The 14,657-nt window shown below is 56.8% G+C and overlaps 1 protein-coding gene across 1 annotated transcript in view; it reads left to right on the top strand.

Annotated features, from left to right (window-relative positions):
• CAPN15 (calpain 15) overlaps nucleotides 1-14,191 on the top strand; it is a gene marked incomplete at both ends in the record, with an annotated part of 33,757 nt that extends 19,566 nt beyond the window's left edge. The window contains 11 exons of the mRNA XM_079542853.1: nucleotides 2,578-4,075; nucleotides 6,969-7,177; nucleotides 7,372-7,555; nucleotides 10,020-10,243; nucleotides 11,091-11,216; nucleotides 11,330-11,482; nucleotides 11,853-12,014; nucleotides 12,842-13,071; nucleotides 13,264-13,424; nucleotides 13,678-13,856; nucleotides 14,014-14,191. Of these exons, the coding sequence (XP_079398979.1) occupies nucleotides 2,578-4,075; nucleotides 6,969-7,177; nucleotides 7,372-7,555; nucleotides 10,020-10,243; nucleotides 11,091-11,216; nucleotides 11,330-11,482; nucleotides 11,853-12,014; nucleotides 12,842-13,071; nucleotides 13,264-13,424; nucleotides 13,678-13,856; nucleotides 14,014-14,191 (3,304 nt within the window). The remainder of the gene's footprint in view (nucleotides 1-2,577; nucleotides 4,076-6,968; nucleotides 7,178-7,371; nucleotides 7,556-10,019; nucleotides 10,244-11,090; nucleotides 11,217-11,329; nucleotides 11,483-11,852; nucleotides 12,015-12,841; nucleotides 13,072-13,263; nucleotides 13,425-13,677; nucleotides 13,857-14,013) is intronic.
• Nucleotides 14,192-14,657: the final 466 nt, after the last annotated feature.

Genomic DNA, 14,657 nt, shown 5'->3' with positions numbered 1-14,657 from the left:
TGGTGGCAAGATGTGACAGCCTCCTGAGGACAAGAAGACAGGGATGTCCCTACCAGCTTGCCATGCTGGTGGTCCTTCTGCTGCCAGGAAAGTCACAGATGCATGAGGGAGCAGCAAAAGCAAAAGCTGGCAAAAAGCAAGCTCTTCTGGGTGCTGTCAGATTCAAGCAGATGGAAATCCCAGTGGTGAGCGGGCTGGTGTTACTGGAGTGGACAGCATGGAAGGGCAGAGGGGGGACCAGGACAGGGATAGCAATGCCAGGGAGAGGCAACAGCTGTGGCTGTTGTCAGAACTGGGGACAGACACAGGCAGTGCAGCAGCAGGGCAGAGCCCTGCAGTGTTCTGGCTGCTGCATCCTTTTGCCTGCCTGGCCAAGGGAAGCCGTGCTGTCTTCCTGAGCCTGCAGCTCCTTGCTGGAAGCACATCAGGCACTCCTGGCTCATCCCACTGTCCCCTCGTGTCCTGTTGGGTATCCTGTTTTTTCCCTTCTCTCTACTGACACAGGAAAGGGGGTGATTTCTTTCTGTTGTCCTTTGCGCAGCGGGAGGAGCTGGAGGGTCCCAACCTGCGGTAAGCAGTGCGGCGTGCGCGGTTAGGGGTCGGTTTTTGAGCCCATGCTTCTTCAGCACTGGATGCTGCAGGATGGATGTGGATGGCGCTGGTTGCTGGCAGCCTTTGCTTGCCTTTTGCTGATGTCTGTAGTTTGATGAGCCTTATCCAGTAAGACAAATGGATGTGACAGGATCACGGTGCCCTTCATGGCCCCTTTTGCTTCTGCCTCTGCTGGAGCCAGTCACACAGCTCCTTCCCTTTCTCTGTTTGAAGACTAGTTTCCCTTTCAGACATTCGTGAGCTGCTACAGGGAGAGACTGTGCTCATGGCTGTAGAACTTCAGGCAGAAAAATCAATGTTTATATTTCTTTTAGCTGGGAAAGATTCTTGAAAGAACTCCAGCAAATACACGCCTTGTAAAGTTCAAACTGTGAAGGCACGGTATATGAACCCAAATGAATTTTCAAGCTCTTTCTTGAAATAAAATGGATTTTTTTTGATTCAGGCTTTATTTAGAGAAACGTTTGATTAAAGAAGGGATTTGAAGGTTGCATCTGATCTCCTTGTGAGGGAGAGCTGCTCTGCTACTAGCAGCAAGATGTGGTTGGGAAATGTGGTTGGATGCTGCTGGGATGCTCCTGGGAGAGCAGCCCCTGTACCCAGCCATGGGGGGTGGCTTTTGCTGTGTCCTCTGTCCCCTCAAAGCCCTGCTGCTGCAATGCAATCAGTTCAACTGCCTTGGGAAGCTGTTTGTGCAGGTGCTGCTGTTCAGGATGCTGAAGGGCAGCTGGCACCACACTCCCTCCATGGAGTGCATGAGCATCTCAGAGCTTTCTCTACCTGTCCTCTGTAGTACAACACGTTTTCTCTCCCTTCTTTGTTGCGGTCTGTGCTGTGTAGATGGTGAGCCCTCTGATTCAGGCTGCTGGCTCCTTGCTCTGGGGCAGCCTGAAGTCAGTGTTCCCAGGAAGAGCTACAGGTGTGGGGTGGACTCAGAGGCTCTGCATTACCTGGAGTGCACTAGTGCTCTAGTGCTTTGCATTTACCTGCAGGAGAGCTATTTGGTCTTTGTACAAAGGAGGAGGAAGCAGGAAACTCTGTTTCAGCCCAGTATGGTTGAACGCTTCAGGAAGTGACCCAGAGCAGGGGACAAAGGGCATCTGAAGTGCTGCTGTTCTTCCAGTTTCTCATTAGCACATGTGCAATCAGGGCATCGCCTTCCTGAAAGCACCAGGAGAGCCACAGCGAGGAGGGCTGCTCTCGGTAAGCCCAGGGGCTACCACTGCCTTTGGCGTGTATTGGATCTGTTCCTGTGTTCAGGTGTCAGGCTTTTCCCTGCAGGTCTGGAGGCTGAAACCAAGGGCTGCCAAGGTCTGTGGCCTCTCCACGTCCCAGGTAAGCAGGGGTGCAGCTGGGGCACGGTGCCCCCTGGAGTCTACTGGACACAGAAACCTGCTGCTGACTGAACTGGGGGGAATTGGGAAATGCTGAGCCCCTGGAACTACTAGCTGGTACCAACAGAGGAGATCTTGGTTCCCTTCAGCATGGGTACCTGAGGTGAGCCTGGAGGAGGGTACCTGAGGTGAGCCTGGAGGAGAGGAGAGCAGAAAATGCTTCAGAGGTGGACTGGAGTGGCTCTGAAAGAGGAATGAACTGATGCTGGGAGCAGAAAAGTGGGCTAGGTGTTGCCCAGCTGAGGCATGAGCAATTCTCAGGTGTGAATGCCCATGCTGGTCAGGTGCCCTGCCCTCCTGCTCTGCTTCCTGGTGCAGCAGAAGGCTCGCTGGGGTTGTGGACTGCTTTCTGTGCCCTTCCCAAGGTGTTTTGGGTGGAAGCTGGCATGCTGCTGTGCACTTGCAGAATTATGCTGTCAGTGCCAGAGAAATGAGTTCCTGGAGAGCAACGGCTAAATTGCTGCTTGTTTCCTTCCTGGAAGCAAGGTCCTGCCTGTGCCAGCCTGGGGAACACCTGACACCCCCGTGTACCTGCTGGCCCTTCGCTCACTCTGTCTTTGCTCTCTTCCAGCCACTCCCACTCTCCTGGCTCCATGGCTGCCGTGCACGAGTGGTCCTGCACCCGCTGCACCTTCCTGAACCCTGTGGGCCAACGGCAGTGCTCCATATGCGAAGCTCCGCGCCAGAAGCCTGACCTCAACCACATCCTGCGGCTCAGCGTGGAGGAGCAGAAGTGGGCCTGTGCCCGCTGCACCTTCAAGAACTTTTTGGGCAAAGAAACATGCGAGGTGTGCGGCTTCACTCCGGAGCCGGGGCCCAGCGGCTCTCCCCTGCCTGTCATCAATGGCATCCTGCCCAAGCCTGCAGTGCTGGTGGAGCCCAAGGGCACAGCCAAGGAGGAGGCTGCCAAGGTGGAAAGCAGCAGCGAAGACTCAGAGGGGAAGAGTCCTGACGAAGCAGAGCTGGAGAGCGGCTGGGCTTGCCAACGCTGCACGCTGCACAACACTCCAGTGGCCAACTCCTGCTCGGCCTGCGGCGGGCCACGCAAACTCTCCCTGCCCAAAATCCCACCGGAGGCGCTGGTCGTCCCTGAGGTCATCACCCCTGCTGGCTTTCACATGGCCCCTTCCACCCCGCAGTCTTTAGTCCCCACAGAGATCTCTGACGGTGACGCCGCGGCCACTCAGGGCCCGGTGGCGATGGAACAGGAGGCACAGAAGATGCCGGCCTTCAGCCCCTTTTCCCCCGGGCTGCAGAACAACCCAGTGCCCCGCAGCCGGCGCGAGGTCCCCCCCCAGCTGCAGATGCCGGGCCCCGAAGCACCACAGCCTGGGGCTCAGGGCACTGCGGGGCAGAAGGGCTCCCCACAGGGCCAGGCCAGGGCCGCGCCGGCTGCTCGCCTTCAGGAGCTGCTGTCCAACAAGCGACTGAGCGTGCTGGAGGAGGAGATGGATGTCAGCCCGTCCCACTGGAAGTGCAGCACCTGCTCCCTGCTCAACTCCGCCGGGACCGGCAAATGCGAGGCCTGCAGCACCCAGAAGGGCAGCGACACCATCAATTTAGTGGGGGACTCGGTGAGGTTCACCCCCTGTAGCCCCTCCAGCCCTGACTTCACCACCTGGTCCTGTTCGAAGTGCACCCTCAAGAACCCCACCGCAGCCCAGAAGTGCAAAGTCTGCGGTTCCTCCAAGCTGCACGGCTTCCAGGAGCACAGCCCACAGGGTGAGCCATCCCCCCGCTGCCCCGAGTGTGGGGCTGGTGAGAAGGGCAGCTGCTCCTCCTGTGGCACCAAGGCACCCTCCGCTCGCAAGGTCGCCCGTCTCTTCCCATCCCAGCTGCCTGGCGCTCAGGACCGGCCGGGCCAGTGGGCTTGTCCTGCGTGCACCCTGCTCAATGAGCTGAAAGCCAAGCACTGCGTGGCCTGCCATACCCCGCAGCAGTACGTGGCCCAGCGCAAGGGACTCAAGCCCCTCAAAAGGAGGGAGAGCATGCACGTGGAAAAGAGGAGGCAGACAGACGAAGGAGAAGCCAAGGCCCTGTGGGAGAACATTGTGACCTTCTGCAGGGAGGTGAGTGTGAGCTGAGCTCCTCTTGCTTCTGATCTCGCTTGGAGAGCACCCTTGTCACTCCTGCCCTGTGGATCTGGGATGTGGCTTTGGACAAGCAAGCCGTTGCTGTGACTTTGGGAGTTGCAGAAACATTCACTTGCAATGGATGCATGCTGGGTCATTGCACTGAAATGTGTAGTATTTTAAATGTAAGGTAATTTCTAAGGTGAAGGGGCCTTCCAAGGTTCACTTCCAAGGTCCTATCCGGTTCACTCTCTGTCCAAAGGTGAGGAAGTGTGAGCATGAGCTCTGACTCATAGCGATACTTCAAATCAGTGAGAGAGATCAGTGCTGAAGGAGACATTCCTAGGTGATCAGTCCAGTTCTTTTCTGTCCAGGAGTGAAGGTTGGGAAGGAGTGCGTGCTGGTAGTCCCAATGTTTCTGGGCAGCAGCTGCAGTGCAGGTGCAGGAAATCAAGATGCTGCAGGCAGAGCTCAGAGCACTGGCAGGCGTGCGAGCAGAGGACACTGTTACCTCTGCAGCTGTGAGTGAGCCTGGGGTTCTGAGGGCTTCCAAAGTCCTGCCTTTGTCCTGCACCATTTCTCTGTCCTGAGGCTTCTCAGGCTGCAGATATGTTTGCAAATATACAGCTGTAAGTACCTCACCACATCTGGGGAAGGACAGCAGAGGTTGAGCTTTGTCCTGGTTCCAGGTGAGGGTCTCAAGAATGTGTGTGCTTCCCTTCCGCTGTGCGCTATCTGTTTTAATCTGTTGGGTCTCGGTCTCAAACAGCACTCTCATGGCTCTGTTTTTCCCCCAAGTGGCAGAAGATGCTCCTGCAAATGCTGTTCTTTCTCTGCTCTCCTTCTGGGGTAAGCCTCCAGCTTCTGTGGACCAGATGGAAAGGGAATTGCAGTCCCATTCTGACGCAGACAAGATTCTTCCTGCTTGGGCCAAGGAGTGCTTCCATGCCTGTGTCTGTGCTGCACAGACTGGTCATCATGGAGGTGTTTGACCTAGGAACGAAACCACTGAGAATGATTCTGTTTTGGGGTTGTTTTTCTTTTAATTGCTATGTGTCCTTCCTTAATAGACCTGGGTGTCTTTATAGCAGAGAGACACTGATTCTGCAAGTGAGCATTCTCTTGTAGGCAGGGAGCATCTGCAATGTCCAGTAGAATCAGGCCTGAATATTAGGTGAGATGGCCAAGCTGAATTAGCAGCTCTCCAGTGCTAAAAGGGGAAGGAGTCTTCCTCACCTCATCCTGTGCAGCTGTCCGTAAGAGCAGAGGGGATCAGCGTGGGCTGCCTGGCTCGTGGAGCTCCCACAGCGGTGGGATGGTGCTGCTCTCAGACTCCTGCTTTCTCTTCTCCCTGTGTGTCTGTGACTTCTTGCAGCAGCCCAACCACAGCTCCCCCTGGCCAAGCTGGGATGTCGGGCAGCCTCAGAACATCCTCCTTCTGGCTGCTGTGTGTCAGCACTGGAGGGGAGCATCAACTGGCCAAACCTTCTGCCTGCTGTCCGTGAGTCGTAGGAGCAGCCTACCTTGCAGCAGAGATTTCTGCCTCCTCTGTTATTCCAGCAGTGCCTTTCTCAAAATCAAAACCCTTCATGCAGGGAGTTTCAGTCCAGTGCCTGGACCCCATTTTTAGCTTTATCCCCAGGCCCTCATTTTTAACTTAATCTTTTCATGTTCATCTGGGAGGAAAGATGGTCTGACCTCTGCTGCTCTGCGCAGGGCTGCTGCTTCCTGCCCTGTGCTGTCCCCTCTCTTGCTCATCCTCCTGTCTCGTGCTTTTCCTCTCCTCTCATTCAGTGTCCTTCCCCTTTCTGCATAACGGCGTGTGTCAGCAGTACAGCGGATTCTGCAGAGCCAGAAACACGACCCAGGACTCTGCTCTCTGTGCCTGCTCTGGCACCTCTGCCTGCAGAACCATTCTGTTTACAGTCTTATCCCCTCGCAGGACAAACAGGCAGAGCTCCTTGTCTGGCACCGTCTAGGAGCAGACTCGCTGCTGCCCTGGCAAGCGTGCAGGAGCCTGGCAAAGTGTCCATCAAATGTCCTGTGCAGCCAATGCTCCCCAGTCTGTCATAGCACAGGGCTTCGTGGCGTTTGGATGCGTGTGCTCTGAAATGTGCAGTGCCAGCTGCACTTGTGAGCGTGGATCAGATGCTCTCCTTGAGAATGTGAATCCTGGGGACGTGTCCTCCTTGGCCTGTATTTTGTTTGCATGGTGACAATGAGCTGCAAAACACCCTTCTGCAGAACAGGAGCGCTAATTGAGGCACTGTGTAGAAAGGGTTCACATCAGTGAGCTAGAACTGCAGCAGAAGAGGAAGGACAAATACCAGCTTGTTGTGTATAAAAGCTCATTTAAAGCAGAAAGAATTTAATTTCATTTAATTAACAGTAACAAATCCCGGTTCTTACTTCACCCTGTGTTAAAGTGTCCGGAAAAGCCATTCTCCTCCCCTCGGAGAAATTCTGGGCTTCCATCCTACATCTGCAGCTGATACCTACAGGATCATCTGCCTTTCGGTCCATCCTGTTTTATTTTATTCTTTTTATTCTGTGATTATCCGGAGCTCAGGGCTGGGGCTGCAGAGCCAGGGCAGCTTAGCGTGGGGCTCGTGCTGGGGAGCGTTGGTTGCCAGATGCTCCCTGCAGGCCTGCTGCTCGCCTGCTTCACTGCTTGGAGAGGCAGCCAAGCTTCCCCACCGTCTGACTTTTAGCACCAGTGTGAGGTGTGAGACATTGCCTGCCCAGAAGGTTCCTGTAAAACAGAGAAAGGCAGATTTGAGCTGCAGCTGGGAGCCCTGAGGAGGGAATGGGCTTGTGGCTCTGAGCTGGAGGCCCCAGGAGCTGCGTGTGCCGCACGCACTCATGCTATCCTTGCCTTTTGTTCTTGCAGAACAAAGTCAATTTTGTAGATGACAGTTTCCACCCTGGGCCCAAGTCTGTGGGATTCCCAGAAGGTGACAGCGTGCAGCAGAGGGTGAAGCAGTGGTTGCGGCCCCACGAAATCAACTGTAACATCTTCAAAGACCGATCGGTGAAGTGGTCGGTGTTCCGGACACCCAGACCCTCGGATATCCTTCAGGGACTGCTGGGAAACTGCTGGTAAGGAGGCGTTGAGCTGGGTGACCCTTGCTGCTCCTTCCCCCAACACCCAGGTTGGGTTCAGACCCGTCAGCCGTACCCAAGCCCACTTACATGGGGCCCATCCTCCCCTTCCCAAGCACACATTTGCTGGGCAGGGCCATTGCCCCGTGCTGCTCACCCGACCCCACTGAGTGCATCCCTATTCCCTGCAGGTTCCTGAGCGCCCTGGCTGTTCTGGCTGAGCGACCAGAGCTGGTGGAGAGGGTGATGATCACACGGACGCTGTGCCCCGAAGGCGCCTACCAGGTGCGGCTCTGCAAGGATGGCACGTGGACCACGGTGCTGGTGGACGACATGCTGCCCTGCGATGAGTGCGGGTACCTCCTCTTCTCACAGGTCAGCAGCTCCGGTGCTCACTGGGGGGTGGGCAGCACTCTGGGGAAAGGAGCTTGTGCCCAGTTGTCTGTGCTGTAGTTTACATGGGGCACCTTCTGCGGGCTGCGTGGGTGCTGTTTGCTGCACCCTGAGCTCAGCTGAGCTCTTTGAGGCCGTTGTGTAAACCCAACGTAGACCTTTCGGTGTTTTCCATGCTGCGATGGAGAAGTTGATTTTGCAGTTGTTTTTTTGCATCGCTCCTCTCTGCATTGCAGGTCAGTTCATGGGCATGGGAGGACATCTTTACGTGCACAGCAAAAGGAAAATATTTCTGCATGTTTTTGCACTGAGGGGGCAGAGAGGAGCTGAGCAAAAGCTGTGTGTTTGCTCTGCAGGAAGGTCTGGCAGCTTGGCTTTGCCAGGGAGGGGCTGTGGTGAGGGGGGGAATGCACAGAGCAGCCAGTTTGGAGCCAGTGCCCGGTGGCTCTGAGCACACTCAGGTGGCATCTGCTAGGATGAATGAAGCTCCCTGAGCCACTCTGGGACGTCATTGCGCATTCTGCCCTGCTTGCCAGGCCCAGGGGCACTTGCTGGGATCATTTCCATGAAGGAGACTGAGAACGTCTTTATTGAAACTCAGACTGCAGAATCTGTCAGCCAAACCGTGCTGGAGACAGGGAGCTGGAACTGTTGGGTTTGACTTTGTTCTGCAAATCCAAATCCTTTTTACAATACACACAGCTCCAAGCGTGCAGACTGTGAGGACGGCACTATGGGGAAACAGGGCCTGGAGATGAGCATCAGGGAAGCTGCAGGCTGGTGCAGCTCACAGAGTCCCCAGCCTGAGCTGCACTCAGTGTCTCCCGCAGCATGAAAGTGCCCGGTGTTGGCCTTTATGGTGGGCAGGATCCAGGCAGATGCAGTTCTTTATTTTCAGCGTAGAATTTGCCTTTCCAGACTTCCCTTCCCCTCCCCCCCATTCATCTTCACTCCTTTTATCAATTTTGAGTCTGCACTGTTGTTTTTTTTTGAGACTGAAGCTTTTCACGGGCGCTGGGCTTGCCTTGCTGCTGTTTCCAAATGCGTCTGAATCGTGATGAGATTTTTCTGCGGGGTGTTCAAGTGTGTGAGCTGCATGTGGGGGCCTAGCAGAGGAAAGCCAAAGAATTTTAAAATGAAAGGAAAATCATGCTTTTGTCAGTGATCAGAGGCCGTGTCTCAGCCAGAAATAAACACCATGGATTTTGTTGAGACTCAGAAACAAGCCAGAGAAAAGAATTTGTGAGCTTTCTTCAGTCTTCACAGCCCTCCTTTCCCCTCCTAACCCTTGGCTGCCACCTGTGAGTCACACACAGCCACACGTGTACTGGAGTTTTCTCCTGCTGCCCTCTGAGCACAGTGCTGGAGTGTCACCAGCTGAACTGGATTTGTTGGAGACACAGAAGCCTCGCTACCTGTCTCCTTGCCTCCTGTGTTTGTACACCTGCAGCCTTTGCAGCCACGTCTCCTCCCAGGGCTGGCTGTGCCCAGGACTGTGGCAAAGCACTGCTGCTGGCTGCACCATGAGCCATGCTGAGTGGTGACTTGGACACAGCTGAGAATGCTGCACACCAACGCTGTGTTGATGGGTTTACAGAGGCTTCATAAACCTCTGGGTACATTAATGCATGTTCTGTGTTTCTTTATGGATTCCTGCTCAGTCTGGCTGTGCCGAGATTTATAGCTTGGCACCACAAGGGTGCAAAGGGATTTTTCCCCCTGTGAAAACACATCTTCTCATTTCATCTCGCCTCTGTCTCTGTGCTGGAGCTAGACGAGTTTGCCTGAGTTTGTGGAGCTTGTCCTTGAGACATCTTCTGGGCTCCACGTGTGAAATCTGATTGGCCCTGAAGCTGTGTGTGCTCTAGGCAGCCTCTTCCACCAAAGGTGTGTTGGTTTTTGTTTGCAAGTGTGCAAGTGTAGGCCTGCTGTTCCATGTGTCTTTCATGGAACATTTTGCAGTCTGACCCACTGAGGAAGGAGGTGGGTAGGAACCCCTTCTGTGTGCCCCACGCTGCATCTAAGCACTGGGCATGTCAAGAAGAAAAAGGTTCTTTATGATAAGAGTGGTGAGGCACTGGCACAGGTTGCCTGCAGAGGTGATGGATGCTCCATCCCTGGAGACATTCAAGGTCAGGCTGGATGGGCTCTGAGCGCCTGATGGAGCTGTGGATGTCCCTCTTCATTGCAGGAGAGTGGCACCAAATGGCCTTTAAAGGTCTCTTTCAACTCAGATGGTTCTGAGATTCCATGATTTTCCCAAGGGGGAGTTGAACCACACAGACAGCGTGCTGAGCAGGCAGCAAAGGGTTCATCCATGGCCTCGTGGGGCTGAGCTCCTGGTCCCGCTGCCACTGGGGGCTGGCAGAGGTGGGTGAGCTGGGCTTTGTGAGTGCTTGTCCATCTCCTGCTCGGAGTGGCTCATGATGTGTTTCTCTTTCCCCAGGCCCAGAGGAAGCAGCTGTGGGTCGCGCTCATTGAGAAGGCCCTGGCCAAGCTTCATGGTTCGTACTTTGCCCTCCAGGCAGGGCGTGCTATTGAAGGCCTGGCTACACTAACCGGCGCCCCCTGCGAGAGCCTGATGCTGCAGGTCAGCTCCACTAACCCTCGCGAGGAGCCCATTGACACTGACCTCATCTGGGCCAAAATGCTGAGTTCTAAGGAGGCTGGGTAAGATGAGGCAGGAGGGGCCGTGGCAGCAGTGTGGGAGCTCGGAGAGGGGGATGAGGGGGGCAGCTCTCATCTGCAGAGGCTCAGAGGAGGGAGGGTTAGCGCATGACTTGGGGTGGGGCCTTCCACGCTTGGAGTTCACCTCAATTGTAGACTGAGCCTCCAAGCTGTGAAGTGGTTTTTCCTTTAATTTTCGTATGAAATTAAAATCCTGGTGAACCTCGTGGTTTTTATCTCCCAGAAGTTTAGATGGCCAGTATCAAGCCTGTGGGGTTGCTTTGCCCTTGTGCAGTGCTGGGGTCGCACCTGGGATTTTGCCGTATGGGTTCATGCATCCCAGCATGTGGTGCCCCCCAGCCTGGCCCGTTCAGCCCCCCCTGTCCCAAATGTGTTGTTTTCACCGCTGTAGAGCAGCATGCAGTCAGCTGTACCGTTTGCCTCTCCACTTGGCCCAGTCTATGGCTCTAGCAGAAAATGGGTGAGGTTTGGACACAGCCAGAGCTTCCAGGCCTGCAAGTGGGAAGTGATGGGATTGGGCAGGGCAAGATGGCTCTGCACTGTTTGGTGTGATTTGGAAGTCAACCAAGCGCTCTGCTCTGAGGGCACTGCTCAGAGAAGCTCACCGTGGAGCCTGGGCTCAGCACAAACCCCAGAGAATGGAGGAAGGTCATTTCTGCCCGGGGAAAGCTGTGCTCAGTAGGACCAGGGCCCTGCTTCAGGGAGCGGTTGTGGTTGCAGAGGGATGTATGAGAGCCTGCTGGGGAGAGCCTGTCCCGTGCCTCAAGCAGTGGGTATGAGCTTCCATCACGCCTTGCATGACATCAAGCATTCTGCTCTCCCCCTGCAGGTTCCTTATGGGTGCATCCTGTGGTGGGGGCAACATGAAAGTGGACGATGTGGCCTATGAGAGCATGGGGCTCCGTCCACGGCATGCCTACTCCATCCTGGACGTGCGGGATGTCCAAGGCTTCAGGTGAGTTCAGGGCAGAGGCTGGCGTAACGCAACACGTGTCCTGCCAGCAGAAAACCCTGGGGACGAGTCTCCTTTCTCCTGAGTGTCTGACCCCACTGCTCCCTATCCTTCAGGTTACTGCGGCTCCGAAACCCGTGGGGTCGCTTCTCTTGGAATGGCAGCTGGTCTGACGAGTGGCCCCACTGGCCTGCTCCCCTGCGCCACGACCTGATGCCCCATGGCAGCAGCGAGGGGGTCTTCTGGATGGAGTACAGCGACTTCATCAAGTACGGTAGCAGGCAGGGTACAGAGGCAGTGAGGGTGGGAGCAGGCAGTGTGACGGGGGAGACCGTGGGGCAAAACTGCTTCATTTAGGAATTTCTTTGCTCAGAGGAGGCGAAGCCCCAAAAACACAGAGCAGTGGGCAGCAGTGGAGACCCAGGGTTGCACTTCCCCTTCTTTGCAGGGAGGATGAGAAAGGGAAAACGAGACACCGAGGCAAAATGGAGCAGGCGTAGCCAGGCATCGCTCTCTGGGTGCAGGTGGTGTTGCAGGGTGTGCAGCTTTGGGCTGTGTGAGCTGCAGCATGCCGAGGAATGGGACAGAGCACTGCAAGACCTGAGAACCCCACAGGCACTGAACCCAACTTCCCCACAGGTATTTTGACTCCGTGGATATCTGCAAGCTCCATTCAGACTGGCACGAGGTGCGTGTGCAGGGCATGTTCCCCAACAAGGCCAATGGACCAGTGACGGTGACATCGCTGACAGTGTTGGAGCGTGCTGCCCTGGAGTTTGCCCTCTTCCAGGAGGGCAGCAGGTGAGCTGGGGCAGTATAAGGGCTGCAGGAAGTGACCAGAGCAGGGAGAAATGCTCAGGGCTGTCCCTATCATACCTCCTCTTCACCCTGTGCTGTCCCTTGGGCTTGTAGAGCTCGGCAATGAGCATCCATTGAATCACAGAATCACAGAATGCCCTGGGTTGCAAAGGAGCACAATGCTCACCCAGTCCCAACCCCCTGCTGTGTGCAGGTCGCCAACCAGCAGCCCAGGCTGCCCAGAGCCACATCCAGCCTGGCCTCGAATGCCTGCAGGGATGGGGCATCCACAGCCTCCTTGGGCAGCCTGTTCCAGTGCCTCACCACCCTCTGGCTGAAAAACTTCCTCCTAATATCCAACCTCAACCTCCCCTGTCTCAGTTCAAAACCATTCCCCCTTGTCTTATCACTATGCATCCTTGTAAGCAGCCATTCCCCCTCCTGTTTATACGCTCTCTTCAAGTACTGAAGGCCACAACGAGCTCTCCCTGGAGCCTTCTCTTTTCTAAGCAGCCTCCCAGTTCCCTCAACCTTTCCTCATAGGAGAGCTGCTCCAGCCCTCTGATCATCCTAGTTCCCTCCTCTGGCCCCACTCCAAGAGCTCCACGTCCTTCCTGCGCTGGGGGCCCCAGGCCTGGACGCAGCACTGCAGATGGGGCCTCAAATTGGCATTTCTCTGATCCCCATGGCTCGTGTTTCAGCCAGAACCCAAGCCTGGACACCATTTCCCGGAGCAGCCCCCAGTGCAGTGGAAGGACTCTGAACCCATGGCCTCTGCACTCTGTGGGGAAGCTCTGGTGACGTGCGACCCTTCTCCCACCCCGGCACAGGCGGTCGGATGCTGTGGACAGCCACTTGTTGGATCTGTGCATCATGGTTTTCCGAGCCACCTTCACTAGCGGCAACAAGCTGAGCCTCGGCCGCTTGATGGCTCACAGCAAACGAGCCGTCAAGAAGTTCGTCAACTGCGACGTGATGCTGGAGCCGGGCGAGTACGCCGTGGTGTGCTGTGCCTTCAACCACTGGAGCGCTGCGCTGGCGGGCCCCGCTGCCGCCCAGGGTAAGGGGCTGCACGCCCTCCACGTGGCGCTGCTGGGGGAGGCGTTGCGGGAGGCAAAAGTCAGGTGCCCTCCATCCTCCTTGCTGTAGGAGATCCTCTGGGGATGGAGGTTGCCCACTTGTGCAGCGCCCTGGTCTTGAACTTGGGGGCGATGTCACCCATCTCCCTTTCTCTGCGTTGTCGTCTCTGCAGCATCCAGTCCCACCAGCAGCCGGCCGGCCACCGATTACTCCAGCTACATCCTGGCCATCTACAGCTCCCGCCTGGTGATGGTGGAGCAGGTGGAGGCGCAGCCCACCACGCTGGCAGATGCCATCATCCTGCTGACTGAGAACAAGGGCGAACGCCATGAGGTGAGAGCAGTGGCACGGGGCGGGACGGCGTTACCGGCAGGACTCTGCCTTCATCACATCCTCAGTCTGGCAGGAGCCAACCGAGCCCTGGCTGCCCCCAATCCCTCCCTGCCCCACGGGTGCCCATCTTTTTCACTCCGTGGTGCGGCATGGGGTGCCTCATGGGCAGGCTGTGCTCAGAGGGTGATGCTGCACATAGACACAGGGCTGCCTGCGAGGTTCACACCCCTGACCATGCCATTTGCTGCTGCAGGGCCGTGAGGGGATGACATGCTACTACTTGACACACGGCTGGGCAGGGCTCATCGTGGTGGTGGAGAACCGGCACCCCAAATCCTACCTGCACGTCCAGTGTGACTGCACCGACAGCTTCAATGTCGTCTCCACGCGTGGCAGCCTCAAAACACAGGACAGCGTCCCTCCCCTGCACAGGTCTGGGGTAGGCAAGGGGGGGAGGAGTCAGGTTGAGGGTCAGCTTGGGGGAGGAGGTGATGGCACCCCGCGGGTGCTGGGCCAAGGCAGAGCCTGGGGTTGGGGGGGAGCCGTGATTCACCGCGTGGCTGAGCGCTGAGCCCCGCTGTCTCCGCAGGCAGGTGCTGGTGATCCTCTCCCAGCTGGAGGGTAACGCCGGCTTCTCCATCACCCACCGCCTGGCGCACCGCAAAGCCACCCAGGCCTTCCTCAACGACTGGATGTCCACAAAAGGCACCCACAACCCGCTGCTCACACCCGAGGTTGCCGGACTCCACGGACCCCGACCTCTATGACGAAGCGCCGCTCCCGCCCCGCTCCTCTCTCCCGTTGCTTTCAGCGAGCCTCCAGCCCAGGGTTTCCCCCCGTGCTGCCAGCACTGAGCCGTGGGGCAGGGCGGGAGCGTGGCACCGAGCACTTTGCCCTGTGCCACGGGGCTGGGACAAACTCTCAGGGCCGGGACCAGCTCTGCCCGCTGCCCCCCCACGCACTTTACGAGGAGCAGTCGGGGGGCACGGGGCCATCTCAGGATCCCACCCGCTTTGGGCACACGGCGTGGTAGCAGGGGGCTGCAGTAGACGTGGGGGCTGGAGGTTGCAGTCAGCGTCCTTGCCAGGCACCACGCTCAGGGCTCTGCCCCGTCCCGCAGCACCGGGGCCCTGGTGCTCCAAAAAGAATATACCTCTGACGTCTGTCCGTCTGTGTGACCCTCTGTCTTGTCTCCTCTGTTGTCTGCTGCCAGGACTGAGTGGGCACTGAGGT

The sequence above is a fragment of the Tetrao urogallus genome, assembly GCF_951394365.1.
Source record: "Tetrao urogallus genome assembly, chromosome: 15".
NCBI lineage: Eukaryota > Metazoa > Chordata > Aves > Galliformes > Phasianidae > Tetrao > Tetrao urogallus.
Note: the sequence above shows the minus strand (reverse complement) of the source record. Positions and strands in the feature narration are given on the sequence as shown.